Raw genomic sequence first — 24,968 nt, forward strand, 5'->3', positions numbered from 1 at the left:
ACTAATGCTCATTATGATATGGTACCATTTTTGTCTACACAGTCTGTGTCTCAGACGAGGGCTGTGGCCAGTTCAGAAACCTGCCTACCAGTGACATCATTGGTAGTTTTGATCATTTCAAACAAGATCTCAAGCTTTTTTTAATTTATTTTTTATACAAGAACAACAGCTTCTATTATAGCATGCTAACTTTCCAGGAAGAGAAATCCATGAGTGAGTAGTCGGAAATTGTGCCATCTTCTAATGAGCATTAGTAAGGACCAATTATATGAAGATACGGTTGAAAATGGGTGAAGTGGTCCTTAAAGTGTGCTCGCATTGTGTGTGTCCGCGTGTATCTCTGCAGCAGCATGCATCTCTGTGTGCGTGTGTGCTTGAGTGTGCATGAAGTGGTTACTGATATAGTCGAAGGTATAGTCGTGTATGCATGCGTACGCATCTCTGCCTTTCTGCGTGCATCTCTGCTCTGTGTTAGTGGGAATGTCCGGTTGTCGCATCGTTATCATTTGCGTTGCTAGGCTACCCAGCTGGACACTGTGGCCCAGAAGACTGGAGAGAGAGACACGCAAGGAGAGAGCGAGACAGTCTTGTCAGCTCATTAGCAATACTAGAGAGAGACAGATGGATGAATGAGGCTCACAGACAAAGTCTTGATTGAAGACAAAGACTCCCCGTGGCTGTGTCGACACAGCTGGGGTCAACTCACTCTCAAATTAATTAACTCGACCGCTTCCAAGTGAAATTGGAGCCTTTTCTCATGACAAAGCATGGTTTTTCCCTACATGATTTCTTTTTGGGCAGCCCACTCGCCTTTGGATTGCCTTTTCATGCTATACTGTATACTTTGATACACAGCGGGGAAGATGAGAGTGAACACCAGGGTAGGAAATGGCTCTGGTTGGGATTTCGAGCAGGTAGGGCCAGCTGTGACACTATCGGTACACAATAACATCTTCAGTGTTAATGTAACTATAACAAGACCAGGAGACCTGGTTCTGCCAGACCCAGACTTCACATGACATGTCAGCCTGTGTCTATGCCCATGTATGGACGAAAGGGGGACAGACTTTTATGGCTGGGGCCTAAGGACAAAGTGACCAAAACCTGTTTTTTGCCCATGTATGAAGAAAACAGGTACAAAACATGCCCATGTATGGACGAAAGGGGGACAGACTTTTAAGGCTGGGGCCTAAGGACAAAGTGACCAAAACCTGTTTTTTGCCCATGTATGGGGAAAACAGGTACAAAACATGCCCATGTATGGACGAAAGGGGGACAGACTTTTATGGCTGGGGCCTAAGGACAAAGTGACCATGCCCATGTATGGAGAAAACAGGTACAAAGCCTCATGTAAGCCAGAACCCCTGGGTCCGGCAAAAATAGACCTAAATGCGCCCAAAGGGATTTGGCTCCATCTTACTATGTAGGGTTATGTGTGGTTCTGGAGATGAGTGTCTTTATTGCAATGCCAACGCAGACTCAGCGATTTCTTTACGGAAGTGAAGTGACCAGCAAAAGGATGGTCAATTTATTAAGCACAGCCGTGCTTAATGATTTAAGTTGAATGCAAACCCTGACTGCCTGTGGTGGCTCCAATACTCAAGCAGTGGCACCGAGTTATCAGTCCTAATACTGTGAAAAAGAGGCCATGGTACATAGTCATCATTGCATCATCGGCAAGGGCGTAGGTTTGAGCTCTGGAGGGGATGCAACCCCCACTGGAAGTTGAGGCATTTGCATTTATGATAGACTCTTATGATAGACCACAATTTCATGTAATCTAGAACAGTCATTTAAAGATAGTTATGGTAACCAACACACTCATTTACAGGCACAGGGGTGTAGCACATTAATGAATCCTTTACTCAAATTTACCAGCTGAATGGGACTTTGAAGAGCACTTTTTTGTTTTAGGGCAGGTCATGTTGCCTAACCATACAGTACATTTTCATTAAAATAATAACAAAAATAATAATATATTGTAAACTGTATCTAAAGCTACAAACAGTTGAGTTTCCACTGCCTTGCTCCTATTTGAAGGAGCCAAACACATGCCTTCGCCACTTATTTACAGAATGATGTAATAATGATGGCATATTTGCACTGTTCTATCTCACAATTATTGTTCTATGATTGTTTTGAGCCACAATTTTCATCTCCTCAATGCTCGCATTAGATCTAATGCTCTAATTATTAGAACAATGTTTCTCAACTTGGGTCTTGGGGACCTGGCGTACTGACTGCTTTTCATTCTAGCCATCTAATCAGGGACTGAGGTCAACCTTGGAGACCCAATTAATGCAATCAATTACCTTGTACATTAGAAAGCTAGCATTATAGTCTTGGTCCCATGACTGCTGTTGATAACCACACAAATGCTGCCTCCTTGTTCAAATAAATATGTGTGTGTGTGTGTGTGTGTGTGTGTGTGTGTGTGTGTGTGTGTGTGTGTGTGCACGTGTGTGTGTGTGTGTGTGTGTGTGTGTGTGTGTGTGTGTGTGTGTGTGTGTGTGTGTGTGTGTGTGTGTGTTAGTGTGTGTGTGTGTGTTAGTGTGTGTGTGTGTGTGTGCACGCTTGCGTTCGTGCATGTGTGAATCCTCACACTGTGCATTTAACCCTAGAACACTAACCATGGGTGAACAATTGTAATTACGTGTGATTTTCATAATGTTGCTGATGTCTGAGGTGGGCGGATCCTTGGGTACCTTCAGGATGCTCACTGACGTCATAGAAGGTAGGTTTGTTTCCCAGTCCCCATCCCTGCTTTTTTCTACTAGCAGGGTAAAAAAAATCCCATACTCCCACAATGGTCAGCTGATGCAATATGCCTTCACTGGACACAGCCCACATGTCCCCAGGAATGGGTGGACCAAAGGAAAAGTTCCCAGCTCTATTTATTTTTAGGAATATTTTTTTTAACAATATCCAAATATTTCACAGATTTTGCTGCTTTTTTATAGGTCCCCCCATGATATCTGTTTTTCTGTTTTTTGAGATCCCCCATGGTTTTTTTTTGGGTGAAATTTCATGTTGAAATATTAACACATTGACCGCCGGGCCCGTAGTTCTACGGGCCGTTAAATCCAACGGTAAAGCGCCGATCCCGTAGCCTACGGGCTGTGGTGCTTTTTCCTTTTTTTCGAAAAAAAAATATGTTTTCAATTTTCTAGTACGGCACATTTCATTGTAACACCACCGGAAACAGAATTATTTGGGATCCGGTTTTGACGATCACGCCGGCTCCCATTCTAAAGCGCACACTGAAACTCAATTCTCTTCCTGTAGTTTTTTCTCCTCGCATATCACTGTTTAACGTAATCCGCTCTAACTACAACATGGATGCTGGACGTTTGACACGTGGTTTTCACTGGGAGATACAGTGAGATGTCGCCGATGTAAACAGACCGTGTACGGCTCAATCTTAAGGATTTTAACAAGATCTATGGCGACGTGAAAAAAACAAAAAACAACAATAAAACGTTGGCACTGGTGAGTACATTATGAGATTAACCTCTGGCGGTCAATGTGTTAAAGAGGAGTACCTCAATTTGCCATGTATTGTTGTACTTTAATTAATTTTGATGAGAATCTTTTTTAATGGAATTTATTATAACTGGTAAAATATACCCAACGTTAGTGATGGTGTGACTATTTTTCATCGTTAGTGTTCTAGAGTAAAGGGGATTATGTCATAATCAAAGGGAGCTAGCATGCTACCTGAGAAGAATCAGAATCCGTTTTATTGTCACATCACAGGTTTGCATGTGTGTGACACAAGTGTTAGTTGGCGCTAGCTTATGTGTTTCTATATATTTCTGCATACATTATAGGGATGTGTGTGTTGTCTTGTTTCCTGAGCTTACCGTAGAGTGTCAGAATCAGAATGTGCCTCACAAAAGGCGATAAATTATATATATATACGCATATACATTCTGTGTCTGTGAACATTTCTGTATTTGTGTAAATGTTGATGATGATGATGATGGTGGTGTGTGTGTGTGTGTGTGTCTGTGTCTGTGTCTGTGTGTGTGTGTGTGTGTGTGTGTGTGTGTGTGTGTGTGTAAAGCTTTCCAGAGGGTTTAGAGTTAAATCCATAGAAAGGCAGGAACCGTATGACAGGTAGAGGTATGTCTCTCTGTCAGGGTTGTTGCTTGTGTGTGTGTGTGTGTGTGTGTGTTTACTTATGCATATGTTTTGCGTGTGTGTGTGGGGGTGTGTGTGGGGTGTGTGTGTGTGTGTGTGTGTGTGTGTGTGTGTGTGTGTGTGTGTGTGTGTGTGTGTGTGTGTGTGTGTGTGTACACATCCATTTTTCCTTCTACCTGATCTCCTGTGACAGCCCAGGTATTTCATCCATGCCAGGGCAGAACAGACATCCGTGACAGATACTTAAAAACCTTTTGAAGACTCTTCTCTTTCCCTCTTCCTTTCTCTCCCTCTCCCTCTCTCTCAAACATTCCCAAGAAAGTAATTCCTAACACTAGCATTTATTTTTCTAACACTCTCCATCATTAGCAGCACATCACAGAGCAAAGCTCTCTGTGTGTCTATGTACATGAGCATGCGTGTACATTATACACTGTATGAGTGTACATGTGTTATGACAGCTTAGGAAAGCATTGCTCCACATATAAAACACCCCTTTGCACCGGATGAAAGACAAGACGGACTGACAAGAAGAATTGTAAAGCGGAGATATATAGAGGGATGACAGACGGCTGTACACACGTCTATGAACAAAGATAAAGCGAGGGAACGACAAAGATAATGATACAGTCTTCAACTACAGGCGCACGCGCGCACACACACACACACACACACGGCTGGGGAGGGGCGGGGGGGAGTTGCTAAAGATGTACACACAATTGGGACACAAATTCAAACTGGGGTCCATGGAACCTGACCAGGGGCAGTGATTTTTCTTTTTTAAATGCCCCATAATTCTTTACTAGCTTTAATACACTCGCCTTACGACCACAAGGTCATGGGTTCGATCCCGGGCGCCTCCAACTCAGCGTTATGAGTAGCACGGCTTGGGTGTGGCAAGTCATGCGGTAAGTACTAGGAGCTGATGGTCTGTAGGTGTTGCGCTCTAGCCTGGTAAACCCTCCCTCCGGAAATCTCAATTCCATTTGATTCCTGGAGTGAGTCTGGCATGAACCGCCTCTCTGCAATATTGGCTGTGTATGCCAAACGGACGCGCCTATCAGCGTCGTCGCTCATTGTTCTGTGATTGACAGCTTACGTTGGCCAATCAGGTGGCGAGTTCGAGTGAGCCCAAAACACGAACGGCAGCCATCTTTTTCTGTCCACTATAATCTCCGCGATTTTTTTACTTCAAAATGCTCTCTAACTTCTATTTTGAGGCACGGAATTTACTTATAAGATATCGTTTGGATAGAATTTAGTTGTTTAACTTCATATATGTGGTCAATTAATCATGACAAAGCCTATTTAAAAAAAAAAAATTAGAGAACCGGTAGGGGCGGGCAGTGACACCATTGTACCCGAAAAAGGCAACCCATTTTGGGTATGGCTGTCTCAAAAGTCCCGTCGCGTCACATTAAGACTGGTGAACTGCTGATTGGCTGAAGGGGAAAAATTATCATTGGCTGAAGGGGTTGTCAGTCAACGGTATTACTCCCGCCCAACTCCAGCACAGCCAATATTGCAGACAGGCGGATCAGGCCAGACTCACTCCTAAAATGAAATGGAATTGAGATTTCCGGAGGGAGGGTTTACCAGGCTAGTTGCGCTCCACCTCAGCATTCCATCTCCCAGGGGTCTAGCGCATTGCGAAACGGGGATAGACTCCTGCGCTCTGGCTGATATACCGACAATAAGCCTCTCCGACCTACTTACTTACTGTACTTACTTAATAGCTGAATTACAGCACCTGAACACTTAATGGTTAATTAACCTTTAACAAGTTGCGGTTACCAGTTAACAAATATTTTCAAAATGGCCATCCTAGCACCTTGAAAAGTGAGGATGAGCAAAATGTCCTTGCAATCCATAATTTAATCCATAATTTTTGATGAGGGACACAGTATACATTGAGCATAATGCATTGCTCTGCTTTTCAAATGTAATCCGTGCTTTTCAGGATCCTTCATTAATGTTTACGTGTCCCGCCTTTTACAAGTTGCACGTCCCGGTGTTGGAATCTTGGAGCTAAATGCAGCCATACAGTTTAGTCCGTTTATCTTCAAGCATTTGAAAGCATTTAAATGGTTACACTAACAAGCTACATTCTGTCAGTGGTTCTGATTGATTGATTGAGTGAATACTTTATTAGCAGTTCACAAAAGAAAGCACAGGAAAGTACAGTTCAATACTAGGTCTGCTAAGAGGAATTTGAAGCCAAGAAAGCCTATGGCTTGTTTCCATTGGGGTCCTTTGTACTCATTAATCGAAACAAATATACAATACTATGCAAAACATCATATAAACAGTTAGAAAAATATGTACAGTTAACAGTTTGAGGCGGGGGGGGGGGGGGGAGTGTGGACTTCTCAGGTGAGAGCCATGGCAGTGACTTTTAAGCCTCAAAACCACAGGTTTCACCTGGAAAGCCAGAGCGCCACAAAGCCAGGGCCGTGTCGGGTCTGATGGCTGACTTCCTGGAGACTGCGCAAACCGATGATTCACACAGACCTAAGTGTCTAATGGGCTTTTAGAGGGCTTTCCAGGACACAAAGACGCCTTGTGTCTGGGAGCCGTGATGGACGCTGGCACCTAGCATGCACACACCTGCACACAAAATCTCCACGGACACGTGTGCAGCACCCTCCCTCACAACCACCCCACAGTCCCTGCTTTCAGCCGTGACAGTGTGGTGTCTTTGAAGGATGGGCAAGGTACCTGCAGGTCTGCATGTAAAGATGCGCACACACACACACACACACACACACACACACACACACACACACAAGCCGGTGAATCGGGGTCAGCTACAAATTATCTCTCCAAAAGAGGTTTGCAGAGGGGAGCAGGATGAAACGGAGAGAGATGAGGCGAGGGGGTTGAGTACAAGAGGAGGCGGAGAGAGTTTGACACACAGAGAGAGAGACAGGTAGAGGGAGAAAGGTAGAGGGAGAGAGATCCTTTCCTCGTTAAGGAGGCCAGGGCACCAGAGAGGCGGAGTGAGAGAGAGTGTAGTGTGTGTGTGTGTGTGTGTGTGTGTGTGTGTGTGTGTGTGTGTTATCAGCCACAGAAAGATCGAAATACGGGTAGAGAGAAAAGCCTACACTTCCAGATAGTGTGCCAACTAAATCGCAATATATACTTCATTGTACGGCAGTGTTGCTTTCTGAAAAGAAGAGATATGCAACTAAAAACCTGTATTCGTTGGAATTATTTTTGGCAAGCAAGTATAAATTAAGCTTAAAACTACCAGAGACGCAGGCAACCCCACCATGTCCCCCGTGTCTTTCTTTAATTACGTGCCAGAGTGCCGTACAGACAGACAGACAGACAGATATGCAGGGAGACACACAGACAGGTAGACCAGAGGGCAGACACACAAAACGGCAGACAAACAGACAGACAGCCCACCTTGTTCCCGATGGCCTTCTTGGGTGGGAAGTTGAACATGTCCACTTGAGGGAACTGCGAGCGCAGGTGGTTGTGCAGCGCACGGAACTCTGTGTAGCGTCTGTACACGTTCCACTCGTTGTCCAGGATACGGATGTACACCTGGGGAGAGGTAGAACACATCTTCATCACCAATGTCATAATCATCATGGGAGGAGGGGAAGTATCAAAACAGAGGCTGAGAAAGAAGACACAAAAAGAGGGCACGTGTTCAGACAAGAGAGAGCAGGAAGATATTAAAAAAAAGAGATAGAATTTTGGATCATTTATTATTTTTTAAATGTCCTTTACAAGACTATAAATGGCAGCACTTCAGTTCAGGTATATCAAAAATGAAATTTAATCCACACAACAATGACATCACCCTGCCTCTTCCCACTACAAAACAAACAAAAGATCACACAAACCTAAAAGAGGAGAAGAGAAGAGAAGACATGAAAGCCAAAGTTGAACTGTACTCTGACACTGGTATGCTGTCCTCCTACATTATACATTACAGTGCATTTGATGTACTGTACCAACTACGTGTTGGCATGGTTACAACAGTAGACGGCTAGCATCGCTTGGTATCCTATGCTACTGTACAGTGTATACTTTGCTGTGGCAGAGAAGTATTGTACAATGGTCCTGCACACGTATCAGAAAAAACGTGTAAACCTATTGTACAAATTAGACAATGGTCTAAAAAATAAACCGTGCCATGAATTTTGCTGGACATGTGAGGGACACGAGTAGTATACCCAACATCAATGATTCTCCCTTCTCAGCCTGTCCCTGGGTGTGTGTGTGTGTAGATCAGGAATCCAGACATTGACAGCAGCAGGTGACAAGATAGGGGCAGAATGAGCTAATGGACAGAAGGCTTGTCATCTCCTCTCCAGACTGCGTCTCTCTCTCTCTCTTACACACCCACACACACACATGCACGCACGCATGCACACACACAGTCTAGCACTGAAACATGTCCAACTTTCTACCAAGTTGTATGTGACGTTTATTTTTTATTTTTGGCAAGTTGATGTGGTTTGTGTGCACGTGAGAAAAAGAGAGAAGTGAGAGTGAGAGAGAGGGAGAGAGAGAGAGAGAGAGGGAAAGAGAGAGAGAAATGGACAGAGAAAGAGAGAGGGGTAAAAAAAGCTAAGACTTACAAAGAACACGCACACACACACACCCACACACACATACAGAAACAATAAAGGGTAAACATCCTATAAATACATGCTCAAGCACATTTCAACACTGACTTGCCAAAAAATCTTTCCCTTGACGTCGAAGTCGGCCCCCTGTCATGTATATGCCCCTTCATCAACATCAAATGGTTCCTCACGTACTGTAGCATTAGCGCTGCTCTCATAATCCACTTTACACACATTAGCATAGTTATTTATGGCAACAAATCAGCCTGTATAAAGCATCAGACCCCCCCACACACACACTAATCACAAATTAAGTCTTTCATTATCTCGCTCAAAAATCTGGCAACCATCCAAACGGCAGCACCTACAAGTTTGACAGTATGGGATGTTTTGAGTTTGATAATGATAAGAAATAAAAGATCAAAAACAATTGCCGGTTGCTTGATGGGGTTCAGAAACAAAAAAAAAAGAGATCTGCAGCCGTTCATGTGATCACGCAAGAGTGTATGCAGGTTTCATTCCAACAAGCAACTACAGCAGCTGATTGCATTACTTCATTGATTAACACTCCTTAGAAGGTTGGGATGGGGGACCAATTAGTGAAATTACCTGCTGGAATGGCTGACTTAATGGCTTCTGGCTGAAGCTGAAATCATGTGACCCACTTTTGGGTTTCTGGCCCACTAGTTGAGAGACACAGGTGTGACAGGAATGCAAAATAAGGAACACGATCACAGTCGATGCCATAAATGAGTTTTGTTTCTTTCTTTTGTTTGCTTTGGAGCTGAGATATCATACAGTATGTATTATTTACATTCGTCATTCGTTTCCTCATTGTTCTGTGTTGTTATTATTTTATCACTGCTTCTAAGTATGTTGAGAAAGTTAACTAAAGGAATGTTGCCATGAAAAATATATGGTTGGTGAACACAATCTTGGGATGCCTTTGTTGTGGCTTCAAACATCATGTCGAGGGATGGTTTTGGAGGCATCAAATAAGAAATAACCAGCCTAGGAATGTTATTAAGCGTAACTTGCTTCCTGTGCCACTGTCCCTTTAAGAGTATAAAAATTATCTCAGACCTGTGTGTAGTACATTTGAAGCTCCTGCAGCTTTTGAATGTCAAATTTAAGCACGGCTGTATTGGAAGAGTTTGTTAACATTTCCAATGAGGAATTGCAGGTGATAGTGGTTCTCAAACTTGTTTGGCTCAGGGCAACCCCTGTAAATAACGTTTTTCATCCACGGCACCACTGAATTACATTGTTACTTTATAGCACCGTACATTTGTCATATGTATGTAACTCTTTCCCCCTAATATACAGTATGTCACAAGGAAAACTTCCATTTCCATTAGGACAGACGAAAAATTACTTCATACTTGACGTAAGCTGAAGGGATATTGATAAATTCCACATATTCTGCGGCACCCCCAAGGTGCCACGGCACCCACTTTGAGAAACCCTGTATTCTACAGTACCTCTGCTTTCCTTGCTCCCACATCTTCAAAGACTTTCTTCAACGTTTCTTTTTTTGGAACTGTTTGGATGCTTAATTTAGTCATTTTGGAGTCTCTTGGGACATATCAGTGTTGATATTTTAGATGACATTACTGTGTGAGAGCGCTACACCACAAGACAGGAGACAAAGGGAGAAACTTTGAGTTTAGACAGAGTTCATCTACAAATACAGTACAACTGAGACCAAGAGAAAAAAAGGGTAGGGAAAGATGGAAGATTAGAAACACCAGGGGACAGTAAGTATATCTCTCCCCAAAAGAGGTGGAATTAATATAAACCAAAATAACCTTAATGCGGATAATGTCAGAGTGTGTGTGTGTGTGTGTGTGTGTGTGTGTGTGTGTGTGTGTGTGTGTGTGTGTGTGTGTGTGTGTGTGTATGTGTGTGTGTGTGTGTGTGTGTGTGTGTGTGTGAGAGAGACACACACACACACACACACACATATAGAGACAGAGACAGAGACAGAGAGAGACAGGGACACCCCGGGTTCAATACCTCACAACCTGCTATCAAAGTGTCCTTGTACAAGACATTCCACAGCACAATGTAACATAGCTCGCAATAATATCAAACAGCTTCAGATGTAGGGCCTTTAAAAGCGGATATCTATGAACAGACAATTCCTGATTCCAAGTAATCAGGTTGAAGTAGATAGAGCGAAGAGTTTAATGGTGTTCTGTCTCCATGTGAATCCTTCCTTAAGCTTAATTTATCCTTGGTCGTATGATCGTCTTGCTCGCCCAAAGCTGAGGCTTTAAATTAGGCTTTAGAACTTTCTCTAGGACTCTTGTTCTCCGTCTTGACAGCCAGACTTTTACAACAGCTTGCCTCCTACAGTCCAGCCATGGTAAAAGCCATTTACTCGCCCACGCCCCCCCATATGCGATAAAGCCTTATGAGTTTGCCTCACAGTAGGGAAGCAAATGCAACTGCTGGACACAGACACAAAATGGTGGACAGGGGGCCTGAGCGATAATGTATGCTATCTCCCTGGAGGGGAGGTAGTTGAGGTGATCTGATGTACTGTAATAACATACTGATTGTTATGCAGTACTGCTTCCAACATTAGACACAGGGCGTTATGTCAAAGGACTGCAGGCCGAACTAACGACACACTTCCAGAAGGACTCCATGTGTTATCAGCCATATGGACTTCCAATTTATGCAAAACAAGCTTATTACGTTTATGAAATCCACGCTCTGCTGTGCGTCTGCTGTGCGTGTATGCTAATAAACTGTACTCTATACAGCAGGCTTTGACTTCAATACTTGTTTTAAGATCACCATAATGATCACTGTTTTTATCATCACCTATTCATGTCATTTTGAATGCTATACAAAGCACACTGAAATTGAGAGAGATTGAAATCAGTGGGGGAGCTTAACGTATGTTTTATGAAGAAGATAAAGAAGAAAGACTAGGCGAGAGATGAGAAATCTTTGTTTTTTTTGTCAGAAAAACTGGAAGCATCAGTCGTGTGTGTGTGTGTGTGTGTGTGTGTGTGTGTGTGTGTGTGTGTGTGTGTGTGTGTGTGTGTGTGTGTGTGTGTGTGTGTGTGTGTGTGTGTGTGTGTGTGTGTGTGTGTGTGTGTGTGTGCAGGAAAGGTATTTCAAAGAGGAAAGCAACAAAAAGGAGAGAACAGAGACAGGCACAGGGCCACATTAAGTACGAGTGAAAGGCACAAAATTAACATCTGATACTTAGGCAGCAGCTAATTACGGAATCAGTTAATGGGACCGCCTTCAAGTTGCATTTTAGCATGTGAAGCAGGGCATAACAGGTGCCATTGAATAGTGGAATTTGTGCAACATGGAGCCCTCAAACTGCTCAGGAATGAAAAGAAAAGCTAAATTGACTGATGCTGAAATGGAAATACTGATGAATTAAAACACCAAAACATTTCGGAGGGATGCAATGTAACTCCAACTGAGATAAATATTATTTTTCTTGACTATTGCTTGGATGGAATGGAACGTATTGAAGGTCATCTTGCATTTCTTCCAATATAGCCTAGCAATTTAGCGGCCACAGCTGAGTGGGTAGAGAGGCCATCTGGCAAAATGAAGGTCACCGTTTTGACTCTGGGTCTCAAAGTGTCCCTGAGCAAGACATTTAACCCCCAACAGCTCCCTACTGAACACTCATCAAAAAGCCATCTGAGCAAGCCATCTGCAGGCTGAATGCAGAAAAGTAATTTCCCCTCCCCCGGGGACGATACACGATACACATACGTTCTCTTTCCTAATTATTGCGCGACTGCTTAATGTATACCTTCTGACGATTTCCTGCTCAGGGAGTTGAAATAGTTTGACTTCAAAATATTCTTTCGGCATTTCTTGCACGCCTGAACAGGAGGCCTACCTGGTTGATCCTGCCAGTAGCATATGCTTGTCTCAAAGATTAAGCCATGCATGTCTGCTGATTCAGTCAGTGTCTTGCAATTTCTGCTGCCATCCCCACCACAACCTTGATTTAATAAGCCTGTGCTCATTTGTAGCTGCGTTTTAGTGGCAGAGAAAAGTCCTCGCAAATCTGACCCTCGAAAACTGTATTAACTAGTAAACCCAGCGTACTGCATGATCAACCACACTTATATCTCATCATTTGTAATGACGTGCAAGGTGCACTTCAGATGACATTATACCACCTGCACTTCCAGGCAGGTGTGCCTGTTTAACTCTTTTATTGCCAAAAACGGGAATTCCCGTCCGATTCTACTATATGGCTCTCATGGCCAAGGACGGAAATGACTAAATAAAAAAAAAAAAAAAAAAATTGCCTTGTTTTTTTTTGTTCATCTCAAAGGAACTAGGAGATAACGCTATCCAAAAAGTTGCTGCTCCATTCACTTCAATGTTAAAAAATAAACTGAGGAAAAAATCACATTTTCCTGGCACTGGGACGACACAGCCTGGCAAGATAAGTCTGGCAATGACAGAGTTAATAAATAACTTCTTATTCTAGGCACAGAATACATTCTGAAGCATGACGGGCTTACAAAATATGGCCCAGAGAGAGAAAGTGACAAACAAGAATCACAAGAAAAGGTGAGAAATCAGAGAGATGGGGGGAAAAGCAACAACAAAGAACAGAGAGAGGGACAATTAAAGAAAGTGACAGAGAGACAAAGCTCAAGTCAGCAAAGAGAGAGAGAGAGAGAGAGAGAGAGAGAGAGAGAGAGAGAGAGAGAGAGAGAGAGAGAGAGACAAGATCAAGTCAGAGAGAGAAAGCGAGCGAGAGAGAGAGAGAGAGAGAGAGGCTGACTACCACCTGACTTCAGTGAAGGTGTTTATTAGAGGCAGTGATAGGTGTAGAGGAGCTGAGATATCCCACAGAATTAGATCCTCTCAACACTGCTGAAGAGAGGAGGAGGGGAAAAGGAGATAACAAATCAAGGGGAGCAGGAGGGATGGAAATAAGCGGGAGAGGAGTAGTGTAAATGTATGTGTGGTAATTAAAGAAAAGCGTTGAAGACAAAGAGGGAGAGTTATTATAATTTGTGGCTTTTGTATTGTGTGGATACGATCATTTGCTCAATCAATTCCCCAAGTGCTGTTTTATTAAAGTGACATGATTGGCCCATCATTTCTCTGCGTTATTGTGTGTTGTGATGTATTGTGAGGCGCTTTGGGAAAAAGAATGATTTCCCCTGCTCGACACGCACGCCAATAAAGCCTTCTGCCATGGACTGGGATTTCAGAGATGAAAAGACTTGAAAGGTGAAGCAGGAAAAGGAGACGAGTGCAGACAGCTAATGCGCTCATGGCTTTGAGCGACTTTGTGTCGATTGCCCGCTCTCTTTGTACTGTACATATTCTCTGTCATATGTGCATAATACATACAGCATATATAAAAGTGTTTGCTTTGGTGGTGAAGGACAACGCAGAGACAGAATCAGAATCTACTTGATTGTCACATCACAGGTTTACAGGTGTAAAACAGTGAGTGATTTCTCTTTTGCGCACGCTCCATTGTTTTTGCTATTTCCATCAGAGAAAGGGAAGAAGAATACGGGGGGGTTAAGGGGAAGAGAGATCAATTCATTTAAAAAAAACGAATTATCTACAAATTTACATATAGTACCGTATATCCGGTGCGGTAAGTACCTGAGGTAAGACATAAGGTTCGGTAAGTACCTGAGGTAAGACAAAAAGGTGCGTGAGCATAGCAGCAGATATATACTGTACATGATATGCTATGGATGTTAGTTAAGGTGCTAAAAAAAAAGGGGGGAAAACGGAAAAGCGCGTTGTACATGGGATTAAGGTGCAAAGTGTCAGCACGTGTTGACCGCATAGTCCACATAAGGTAACTGACACTGGTATAATGTGCAGGTAGGTCCATTTAGGAAGAGCAAAAAAGTCCAGCAAAAGTCCAAGACCAGCCTGACAACAGGCGGTGATCATGCCTTGTTCAGCAGTCTGACGGTAGCTGGGTGGAAGCTGTTCATGAACCTGGTGGGGTTGCCCTTGATACTGCGTAGGCCTCCGTGTAGGGGTTTGAACAGTTTATGGCTGGGGTGGTGCTTGTCCTTGATGATGGGCTGGTCTTTGATGATACACCGCTTCTTGTACAGTTCCTGGAGAGCGTGTGAAGAAGTGTGTTCGGGATATTGTATGCATCGGCTTTCCAGATTGGCCAACCAAACCGCCGGCTTCACGGATTGGCGGAGCGTCACGTCCAAAATACACCCATAACTTATTTCTTAAAAAAAAAATACAACCCCTTTGGCCCGTGCGCCCCGATAAGGAGCTGCTTAAACTAAAGCAAAAACACTATTGCACCCTGCGTTCTGCCATACAGTAGGTCGTCCAAATGGGTCCTTGTGAGTATTTTATTATGAACTATTGCTCTTGTGTTATTGCTCTAAGCAGTAATTTAAACTCACTCCCTCTGCCATCTCTTCCTTCCTCCCTCTCTTCTCTTTTCCTGTCAAACTAAAACTCAGTATCCAGACCTCTCTGCCCTCTATCATGCGGCGTTAACTACTCCTGGATCGACCAATAAGCCTGAGATATATTTACTTTGACAGATAAAGTAAAGGCTTTCACCTTTAGTGTGTCCTACACTCTCTCTCTGCTGAAGGGGAGTTGGAGGAGGTTTGTAAGTGAGCACTAATAGCACCAGGAGTAAACCTTGAATCGGCCATAATCATTTATTTTACTGTTGACTCCTGTGGCAAGAAGTTCAGTTTAGAGTTGTGTTAGCTTGATACAGTTTATTTGGTAACACTTTACTTAAAGGGGAAGACCACCCATTTTCAATATTTAACTATGTCATTAATATAGCATAAAGGAGTTGTGTGGAAATAAGAAAAATTTTAAATGTTAAAAATTTTAAATTTTAAACCCAAATTGATTTTGGGTTTAACATTGCAAATTACACCGTGATGACTCATCATGGTGTGTGTGTGTGTGTCTGTGTGTCTGTGTGTCTGTGTCTGTGTCTGTGTGTGTGTCTGTGTGGGGGGGGGGGGACATATAACCTTCGTTCTACTCCTCCCACCCAACACTCCCTGCTGAGTGACAGGTGCCGCCCCAGCCCGTAGGATTACGTGCAATGACAAATATCACCCTCCCTGCCCGGCTTCTCTCCCCTGAACACTGGTCAATTGTGTTCGTATAGATATCTACAAAGCCAGATGCACCACAGACCAGTGGATAGTACAATTAATCAAAGTATAATTAAAATGCTACAAAGTTACTTTAAAACAGAAAACAAGTTCCAATTCAGGTGCAAGGCTGGCATTGAGGAAAAGCCATGGGGTTACCAAAATCAGTAGGGTTCATGCTCAGGTGTGTTTTGGAGATATCCTGTTCTGGATGGACCGACCAACCGACGGAAGTCGCCAATGCACTAAAAATAAACTTTAAACCTTGGAGCTCCAATATTCCAACATAAAGTATTTTTTTATGCATTCACTGTGGTATATTTGGAATTCCTGGCATGGACTGTATATCCTTCAGTTTGTTTCTATTAAAATATTAACATCAATTAACACTTTTGTGAAAAATTGTGTTTAGAATCTTATTTTATCTTCTTCTACGCACCTGTCTTCAACAACACGAGCCGGACGAGCCGGAAAAGGTCTTATCGCTTCCCTTGATCTGTTCTTTGTTTTGTCGCTGTCTCCTTCCTCTCTTGTCAAATGCCTCCTCCTTGTGTCTTTTCCTCCCCTATATTCTCCTCCTCCTCTCCCAAACCCTCCATCTCTCTGCCCATTCTATTTTTCATCCTCCCGTCTCTGAAGCTTGCTTCCTCCATCCCTCCGCTTTTTCCTTCACTCAGCTTCTCTTCCTCTTTGTCTTTGTCTGTGCTCAAGCCCGAAACATACAATATCGAGGCAATAAACCAACAAAGGGTTACATTTGAAACGATAGAGAGCTATATTGTTAAAATAGACTGGCAGAGAGCACAAATCAAGGAAGACAGCTTCAGCCTGTAGTTGAAGAAATCCTCGTTGCAATTTAGGTGCTGTTTCACGATTTCAGAAGACAACAGAAGACAACACAACACGTGGAAATTGACATTGCGTAGCTTGTAACATTTGCGTAATTATGATGAATATGTTTAGGGTTTATACTGATTCACCATTTTCTGTGCCATTGCTCTCACTCTCCCTCTTTTACTCTCCATTTTTCTTTACTCTCTCTACCCTCCTACCCCTTTTTCACTGGTTGGTTTAGACAATATCTCTGAGCACAGAGATGATTGAGAGAGAGAGAGAGAGAGAGAGAGAGAGAGAGAGAGAGAGAGAGAGAGAGAGAGAGAGAGAGAGAGAGAGAGAGAGAGAGAGAGAGAGAGAGAGAGAGAGAACCTGACCAACTACTTTTCCTTTTTCTACACATCCCAATTTTCGCCTGCAGATGTGTCCATCTTTGAAGTTTCTATCGATGATTACGGGTCCCAGTGGGACTTGGGAGTATGATCTCACAGATGAGTGATCTCTTGCCGTTCGGCTTCAAAAGATTACGCCACGGCTCAGCAATCCTTTGCCATGAGAGGGAAGGTGAGACTATGGCTCAGAATCACAATCAACATCAGAGAAACTTTATTTAGTCGAGTTGTTATGAGGTTCGTACAGAGACTTTGGTTTGGTATGCGGTGTGCAGCGCCACCAGCGGCATTATACAGTTGGCAGATTTGGCACAGCGTGACCGTCCGAAGTACGTGGACATACGGGAGTCGCTGGAAGTGAAACCGGATGTTACAGGACATAACCATATTTAATACACTAGAGTTATTCCCATTTTATGTCAGGGCGTGTGTCAAGGTAGAACCCAAATGCAGGCAACACAGGCAGAGTAAGCTCCAACAGTTTAATAGCGACCAAACTAAAGGGAAAAGGCTTACATTGACATGAAGCAGGCAGAGGTCAAAACCATTAAAGCAGTCCAATACAGGCAAACACATCCAAAAGGTTGTTTTTTAACTGTTTTAACTATTCTCATGGCAGACCCTGAACAGTGTTTGTGCCAAGTTTGGTGCGGATTGGAGAAACGGAGTGCCTTTGGGCCCTTGGGGCCCCATGGGGGCCACACATGGTCCCTGGTGTGACTATTCTCATGCTACAGTGTCTGTGCCAAGTTTGGTGTAGATCGGAGCAACAGCGCACGTGTTTGTGCCAAGTTTTGTGTGGATCTGAGCAACGGTGCGTGTGTGGCCCCCGGGGCAAGGGGCCCTTGGGTGTGAATACTGTCATGGCAGATCCCTGAACAGTGTTTGTGAAAAGTTGGGTGCGGATGGGAGCAACGGAGCACGTTGCAAGTCCCGATGATATGTTTGTGACGTTGGTCGACCTATTAGGCAATTTTAATATAAGATTAGACAAATACTACTCTTAGATTAACATAAGCTACATTTTAATTGGGGGTTATTTGCATTTCAATGGGGAGACTGTGTGCACATCTTGTACCTGTTTTAGGTCAGGTGTTGATAACAAGACAGATCATAGAGATGTTCAATTATCTGCATACTGGATTGCAGCTCCCAAACAATCTTTTTCACAAGGCAAAGTTTTGACTAGCTCTTCATCAGGCAAAATTAAACTTTTGCCTCATATACATATTGGCCTGATATACTAGTGTCAAACTAACCACTTAAACCCTATATACTTTAACTGGGGTCCCCCAGGGGTCTATACTGTACTCGGTCCCCCTCCCCTCTTTTTTCCCTCTACACCAAATATCTTCACCGAAAATAGCCAATCTACAAGCTCACAACGCATCGTGACGCGTTGTGAGCTTGTAGATCTGCTATTTTCAGCGAATGTTCAATTTTCATTACATAATTGGTTACCCCCACATACTATTGCTGATCATTGCTGAATAAGTGTGTCAGCAAAATCGCATTCAAATGCAAATATTCTTCGGTGACATGATATCCCAAAATTATAGCAATCTGGTGCTGCTATTTAAGATGGCGTTGCGTCTGCTGAAAGCGTCCCCTGTGCTCTCCTGAGGGAGTTTAGTGTGTGACTGATGGATGAGAGTAAGACGATGGCTGTAATTATCATCATCATCATAGTAAAACATTCATCATCACCATCATCAACATAATAGTTATCTCCCTCAGCCGCCACCCCGACATTACCATAGCTATAATGGTCTGCACACCCGCATACACACCCGCACACACACACACACACACACCCGCACACACACCCGCGCGCACACACACACACACACACACACACGCGTATAGCTGAAAAGACACGCATACAGTATACAACTACCCCACACAGTAAAATCTGTAGTGTACATTTAGAATTGACCCATAAGAATCTGAGAGTTAGCTCTGAGTTAGCCATATGAACCATTGCGTCCCTATTCTGGGCATGTCAAAGGTGAACATTTGGCCAAAATAGGCAAACATTCGGCAAAAATAGGCAGATATTCCATTCCAAAAAAACACCCCACACCAAATGATATTAAATTATACTCTAACTGCTGTACTACCTCTAGAGACTGAATTTCCCCACAGCAATAGAGGACTATTGTATCCACACGCACACACGCACGCACACTTTGCATTAATACATATGGATGCCTCATCTCCACAGTCAGAGTAGCACATCTCTGTGCAAGACTCAAGGCTAATCAGAGGGTTCAGTGCAAACCAAATCAAACTCGGTCTGGATGTAAAACACTTAGTCTCACAGGTCAGCCCCAGTCAAAGCGAACCAGTAATAAAGCCATTAAAGCTCCTAACGCATTCCCCACAGTGCATTGCTCCCGAGGGTGGGCGGGCGGGCGGCGAGGGCATTACCGGGGGCCAATCAGACTGCAGGCGAGCAGTGCCCGCACATTTGACTGCGTGTCAATGAGGATGTCTCAATTATTCAGCGAGCGGCTGATTTATGCGCTAGGTTCGGTGCATATTAAAGAGTCTGGAAGGCACACGGTGCCAAAGGTAGCTTACGTAACTGCAATTAATTGGAATGCTGGGACGTTTTTTTTTTCTTCATCTCTCGCTGTCTTACCGTGGCTTTGGAAGCGTAAACAGAGCGACTTATGAATGTTACACTACAGTACGTGTCTCATCCCTCTCTCCCTCTCCATCTCTCTAACAGTAAATATATAAATGGTCTCCTCGTATGAATCATGCATCACTCGCACACTTTGTTCATTAATTTGGCTTTACATGTGTAAACAACTGTTTATATATGCAGCACCACATGCATTTGAATGAAACGTGTCAATGTATCTTGTACAGGGACTGCGCTACATTTTTGCACACAACTCTGTGATCCAGAGCTATAAGTAGTAGTATCTAATACGTGTCATCGGTTTACTGATGTTGTACACAAACGCCATATAACGAATAGTGCAATTATGCGTAAAAGAAATGAACACAAGCCCATAAAGAACGAAAGAGAATGCAAGAGAGTTAAGGGCTTGATATTTACGTACTGTATATACTTTGTTTGCTCCGTAGTGTTGCACACAAAAAGAAACTGATATACAATCTCACAACATGGCACGTTGCAATGTGTTGTGAGTTTGCAGATCGGCTATTTTGGGTGAGTGACACAAGCACGCAACTAAGTACGTATAAATCCGGCTTCACGGTAGACTGACTGCACGTGTGGAAGTGATAGGCTCAGCTGCATTTCACTGATCAAAGAGAATAGCTCATTCTGAATTGAAAGAGAGGGAGAGAGAGCTAGTGAAGTAGGGTTGCTGGGAGCTCAGGCATCCATCCTGGTACTGTACATAGTAAAAGCCTATCGCTTTCTAATTCACTTGTGTACAAGTGTAAGGATCCATGTTGTTACGGCCAGCCGTATTTGTATTTATTATTATATATTTGTATTTGGTTTATTTAGGTATAATTATGATGCTTTGGAATATTGTGCGATTTGTGGTTTGTGTTATATTGTTTTTCTATGTTCCATATAAGGTCATGAGTGGTGGTGGAAGCTGTGAGTCTGAGTCTGGGTGTGGTGCTGGTATGAGTGAGTGAGTGATTGACTTCCAGCTGTCCAGATTGACAGGTCCAGCCTCTGGCCCTGTTCCCCTGCTCCCATTCGTCGTCCCTTTGTCTCCGCCCAAGCCAGGGTTGGCTGTTCTCTGAAGCTCACCTACAAAAGCTCATTTCTGCCCTGACTGTCATGGGGACTGGTCGCTCTCATTTGAAAGAGCAAGCAGAGATTCAATCCCTCTGTCTCCCCGAACCCATGTAGCCTGTTTGTTTGGTGTTTGTTCGTTCCTTTGTCCTTCAGTTACTTTGTTTGACCTTGTTTTCTGACCCGTATTATTGAGTTAGTTACTTTGTATATATTTGCCTATTTCATTCATTATTGTATTAATCTGTTCACTTGCCTTGTAGGGGTGTTTGGTCTTCTTATTTGGTTTAACCACTTTGTTATTTGTTTCTGTTTATTCATTAGTTAGGTAAGTAAGTTTAGCAATTGTATTTTTCTTTTGTTAGGTTTAGGTCAGGGGGTAATTTTCTTTAATAGGTAGACATTTTGCCAATGTAAACCGACACCCTGAAGTTTTTGGCACTTATGAAAAAAAGACAAAAAGAGCTTGAAATCTCTGCACAAAAAAAGGAAAATAAAATCAATTCATTTTTGAAAGCGACTTTGTCCTCCATTATTATGTCACCTCCCCTACCCTAGACAGGGGGTCGTAACATAATTTGGGGGCTCGTCCGGTCCAAATTATAGCGTAATATCGATCCAAATTATAACATAATTTGGGGACTCGGCTCGGTTTAAAAATTTTACCCCTGAAACGTATTCCTTTTTTGAAAGTTACTTTTTGAGTATTCGTTCAATTCGGTTTAATTCGTTCGTTTTAACAGGTTCATGGGTTTGGTTTGGTTCTGGTGAGTAGTCAATTAAGCTTTGTTCCAGTTTTTGGTTGGCAGGTTAGGTACAGTATTTGATTCATTGTGATGTCCGCTGTAGAAACAGAGGAGGTTGTATTCACTTTCCCAACTTCTCCCACTTTAGAAAAATTAGATAAATGCACTAAAATTGAGTTAAATTTGATTGCAAAAGTCTTCAAAATTTCGGTCCCATCGGGTGCCAATAAGGCCGAACTAAGGTCTTTAGTAGAGGAAAAACTTACTGAAAAAGGGCTCATAAAGTGTGTAAGCACCGGGCTGGCGGAGAATATGGCTGGGCGTTCGGGTGAGAATGTGGAGGTGGCTGCTGACACAGACTCCCCTGCGCTCACTGAGCTTGAGGATGGAGAGGCTAAGGCCTCACCTCAGGACTCAGAAACAGACCCGCTTATAGCTCGCATCACTGCTGGGGGGGACTCACATAGTCTAGGGCTGGCCCTCCGCCTCCGAGAGGTGGAACTCGCAACAAAAACCAAGGAGGTTGAGCTGATGCAACTCCGCATCAGGGCCGCAGAGCTCGACAGGTCACCTGCCCCTCAGCTAAGCAGGACAAGTGGTTCTGGAACTTCGGGATGCCATCCAGATTTCAACGTCAGTAAGCATATTCCTCTGGTACCACACTTTAAAGAGACAGAACTTGATTCTTACTTTGACACTTTTGAGCGCATTGCAACCACGGTGAAATGGCCTAAGAATATGTGGAGTCTATTACTGCAATGCAAATTAGTGGGAAAAGCTCGGGATGTGTGTGCAGCCTTAACTGTTGAAGAGAGCCGCAAGTATGAAGTTGTAAAAGAAACCATACTACGGGCATATGAGTTAGTGCCGGAGGCGTACCGCCAAAGGTTTAGGTCCTGTGAAAAGACTGCCAACCAAACACATGTGGAATTTGCCAGGGAGAAAAGTGTCTTGTTTGACAAATGGTGCACTGCGAACAAGGTATTGACTATTCACCAGCTTCGTGATTTGGTGTTATTAGAGGAATTTAAATCCTGTCTACCTGAGCGTATTGTTGTCTACTTAAACGAGCAGAAGGTAGATAATGTGGCTAAAGCTGCGGTGTGCGCCGATGAGTTTGTTTTGACACACCGATCTGTGTTTTCTGCTCCCTCTGCACGCCGCAATTCTACGGGCGGCAGAGTGGGGGGAATCAAAGAATCTCTGTGTCAACAAAGCCCACCTCGTTCTGGTTCTAACGTTGTCTCCGGTTCGGAGACTCGTGACTGTTTCTATTGTCATGAAAAGGGTCACCTCATTTCGGCATGTCCCACTCTACAACAAAAAGAAGAGTGAAAAAAAAACGCCCTTCAAACATGTGGAATTTGTACGAGATAAGACTGTTTTTGATAAATGGTGCTCAGCAAGCAACGTTTTGACTATTCACCAGTTCTTGAGTTAGTCCTATTAGAGGAATTCAAATAATGAACAAAAGGTTGATTCTGTGTCCCAGGTTGCTGCGTGCACCGAGGAATTAGTTAAACGCGTGTGTGTCTGTGTATTAGGATGATCATCTGTTTTGTGTGGTGACTTAGGTCGTGTCTTAGTCTTTTTGTTCAGTATTTTTGCTCGCTTCTGTCATCTGTGCTTGGGAGGGCACACATGACAGAAGAAACTTTGTGCCCTTACCCACTCGTTTTCTCTTTGAATCCCTATTACCCACTCAGTGATCGTGTATTCGATTTTTCCCACTCGATAACTTCGTTCGTACCCCTTTTCCTCCCCTTCGTGTGTTTTTCGGATTGTGTCTTCGTTCGATTTGTAAATATGCAAAAAAAAATATCGTGAATTTGGAAAAACCCTGCCATTGGTTTTCGTTTTGTCTAGTGCACTTGCACTTTGTTCTCCAAAAAAAAGCTATGGCTTAAATTTGTGTTTTTTAGAAAGAATAAAAAAGACAGCCTTCTTTGGGGGAACATGCACAACAGACATTTCGTAGCAACTTCTGTGTTTGGTCATTTTGTTAAAGGGTTATTGGCAGACCCCTTTTAACACTCGCATACATTTGTAGTCCTGTTTTTATTATTCCGATGGTGTTTTATGCGTTTGTGCCACTCGGGCTTTGTAATACACCCTCCACGTTACAGAAAACAGCGAGGTGTACCTCATGTGTTTTGCAGTAAATTCCAATCACTGATTTGAGCATATTCACACTTTGGAGGTTGAGGGACCTCATTTTTGAAACTTAGGATGGTGAGTTCGGCTGTGCATTATGTGTCTCTCGTTTGGCCCCTTCTGGAGATTTTTGGGGGGGGAGTTTTCTTTAGGGAGGGGGGTGTTACGGCCAGCCGTATTTGTATTTATTATTATATATTTGTATTTGGTTTATTTAGGTATAATTATGATGCTTTGGAATATTGTGCGATTTGTGGTTTGTGTTATATTGTTTTTCTATGTTCCATATAAGGTCATGAGTGGTGGTGGAAGCTGTGAGTCTGAGTCTGGGTGTGGTGCTGGTATGAGTGAGTGAGTGATTGACTTCCAGCTGTCCAGATTGACAGGTCCAGCCTCTGGCCCTGTTCCCCTGCTCCCATTCGTCGTCCCTTTGTCTCCGCCCAAGCCAGGGTTGGCTGTTCTCTGAAGCTCACCTACAAAAGCTCATTTCTGCCCTGACTGTCATGGGGACTGGTCGCTCTCATTTGAAAGAGCAAGCAGAGATTCAATCCCTCTGTCTCCCCGAACCCATGTAGCCTGTTTGTTTGTTTGTTTGTTTGTTCGTTCCTTTGTCCTTCAGTTACTTTGTTTGACCTTGTTTTCTGACCCGTATTATTGAGTTAGTTACTTTGTATATATTTGCCTATTTCATTCATTATTGTATTAATCTGTTCACTTGCCTTGTAGGGGTGTTTGGTCTTCTTATTTGGTTTAACCACTTTGTTATTTGTTTCTGTTTATTCATTAGTTAGGTAAGTAAGTTTAGCAATTGTATTTTTCTTTTGTTAGGTTTAGGTCAGGGGGTAATTTTCTTTAATAGGTAGACATTTTGCCAATGTAAACCGACACCCTGAAGTTTTTGGCACTTATGAAAAAAAGACAAAAAGAGCTTGAAATCTCTGCACAAAAAAAGGAAAATAAAATCAATTCATTTTTGAAAGCGACTTTGTCCTCCATTATTATGTCACCTCCCCTACCCTAGACAGGGGGTCGTAACACATGTGGTTACATTTGGTTGCATTTGTCCACTCCTCTGTATTACAACTGTGGACACTTCTCTCCTGAACACTGCAAAGTACGGTAAGTCAAATGGAACACTGAACTCTGATCCATCTCGGCCAGGGAGGGAGTTACGAGACCATTGTTTGCAACGTTTCCAAAACCTCTTCCATAAAAGTGTGTTTGTGGGCAAAGGAAGGAGATGAAATTCA

At 43.2% G+C, this 24,968-nt stretch overlaps 1 protein-coding gene across 1 annotated transcript in view; it reads right to left on the minus strand.

Moving 5' to 3' along the window:
• Window positions 1-24,968, minus strand: part of snx29 (sorting nexin 29) — a 159,892-nt gene that overhangs the window by 25,221 nt on the left and 109,703 nt on the right. The window contains 1 exon segment of the mRNA XM_080456032.1: window positions 7,555-7,695. Coding sequence (XP_080312158.1) covers window positions 7,555-7,695 — 141 coding nt within the window.

The sequence above is a fragment of the Gymnoscopelus braueri genome (genome assembly GCF_963280865.1).
Source record: "Gymnoscopelus braueri genome assembly, chromosome: 17".
Lineage (NCBI taxonomy): Eukaryota > Metazoa > Chordata > Actinopteri > Myctophiformes > Myctophidae > Gymnoscopelus > Gymnoscopelus braueri.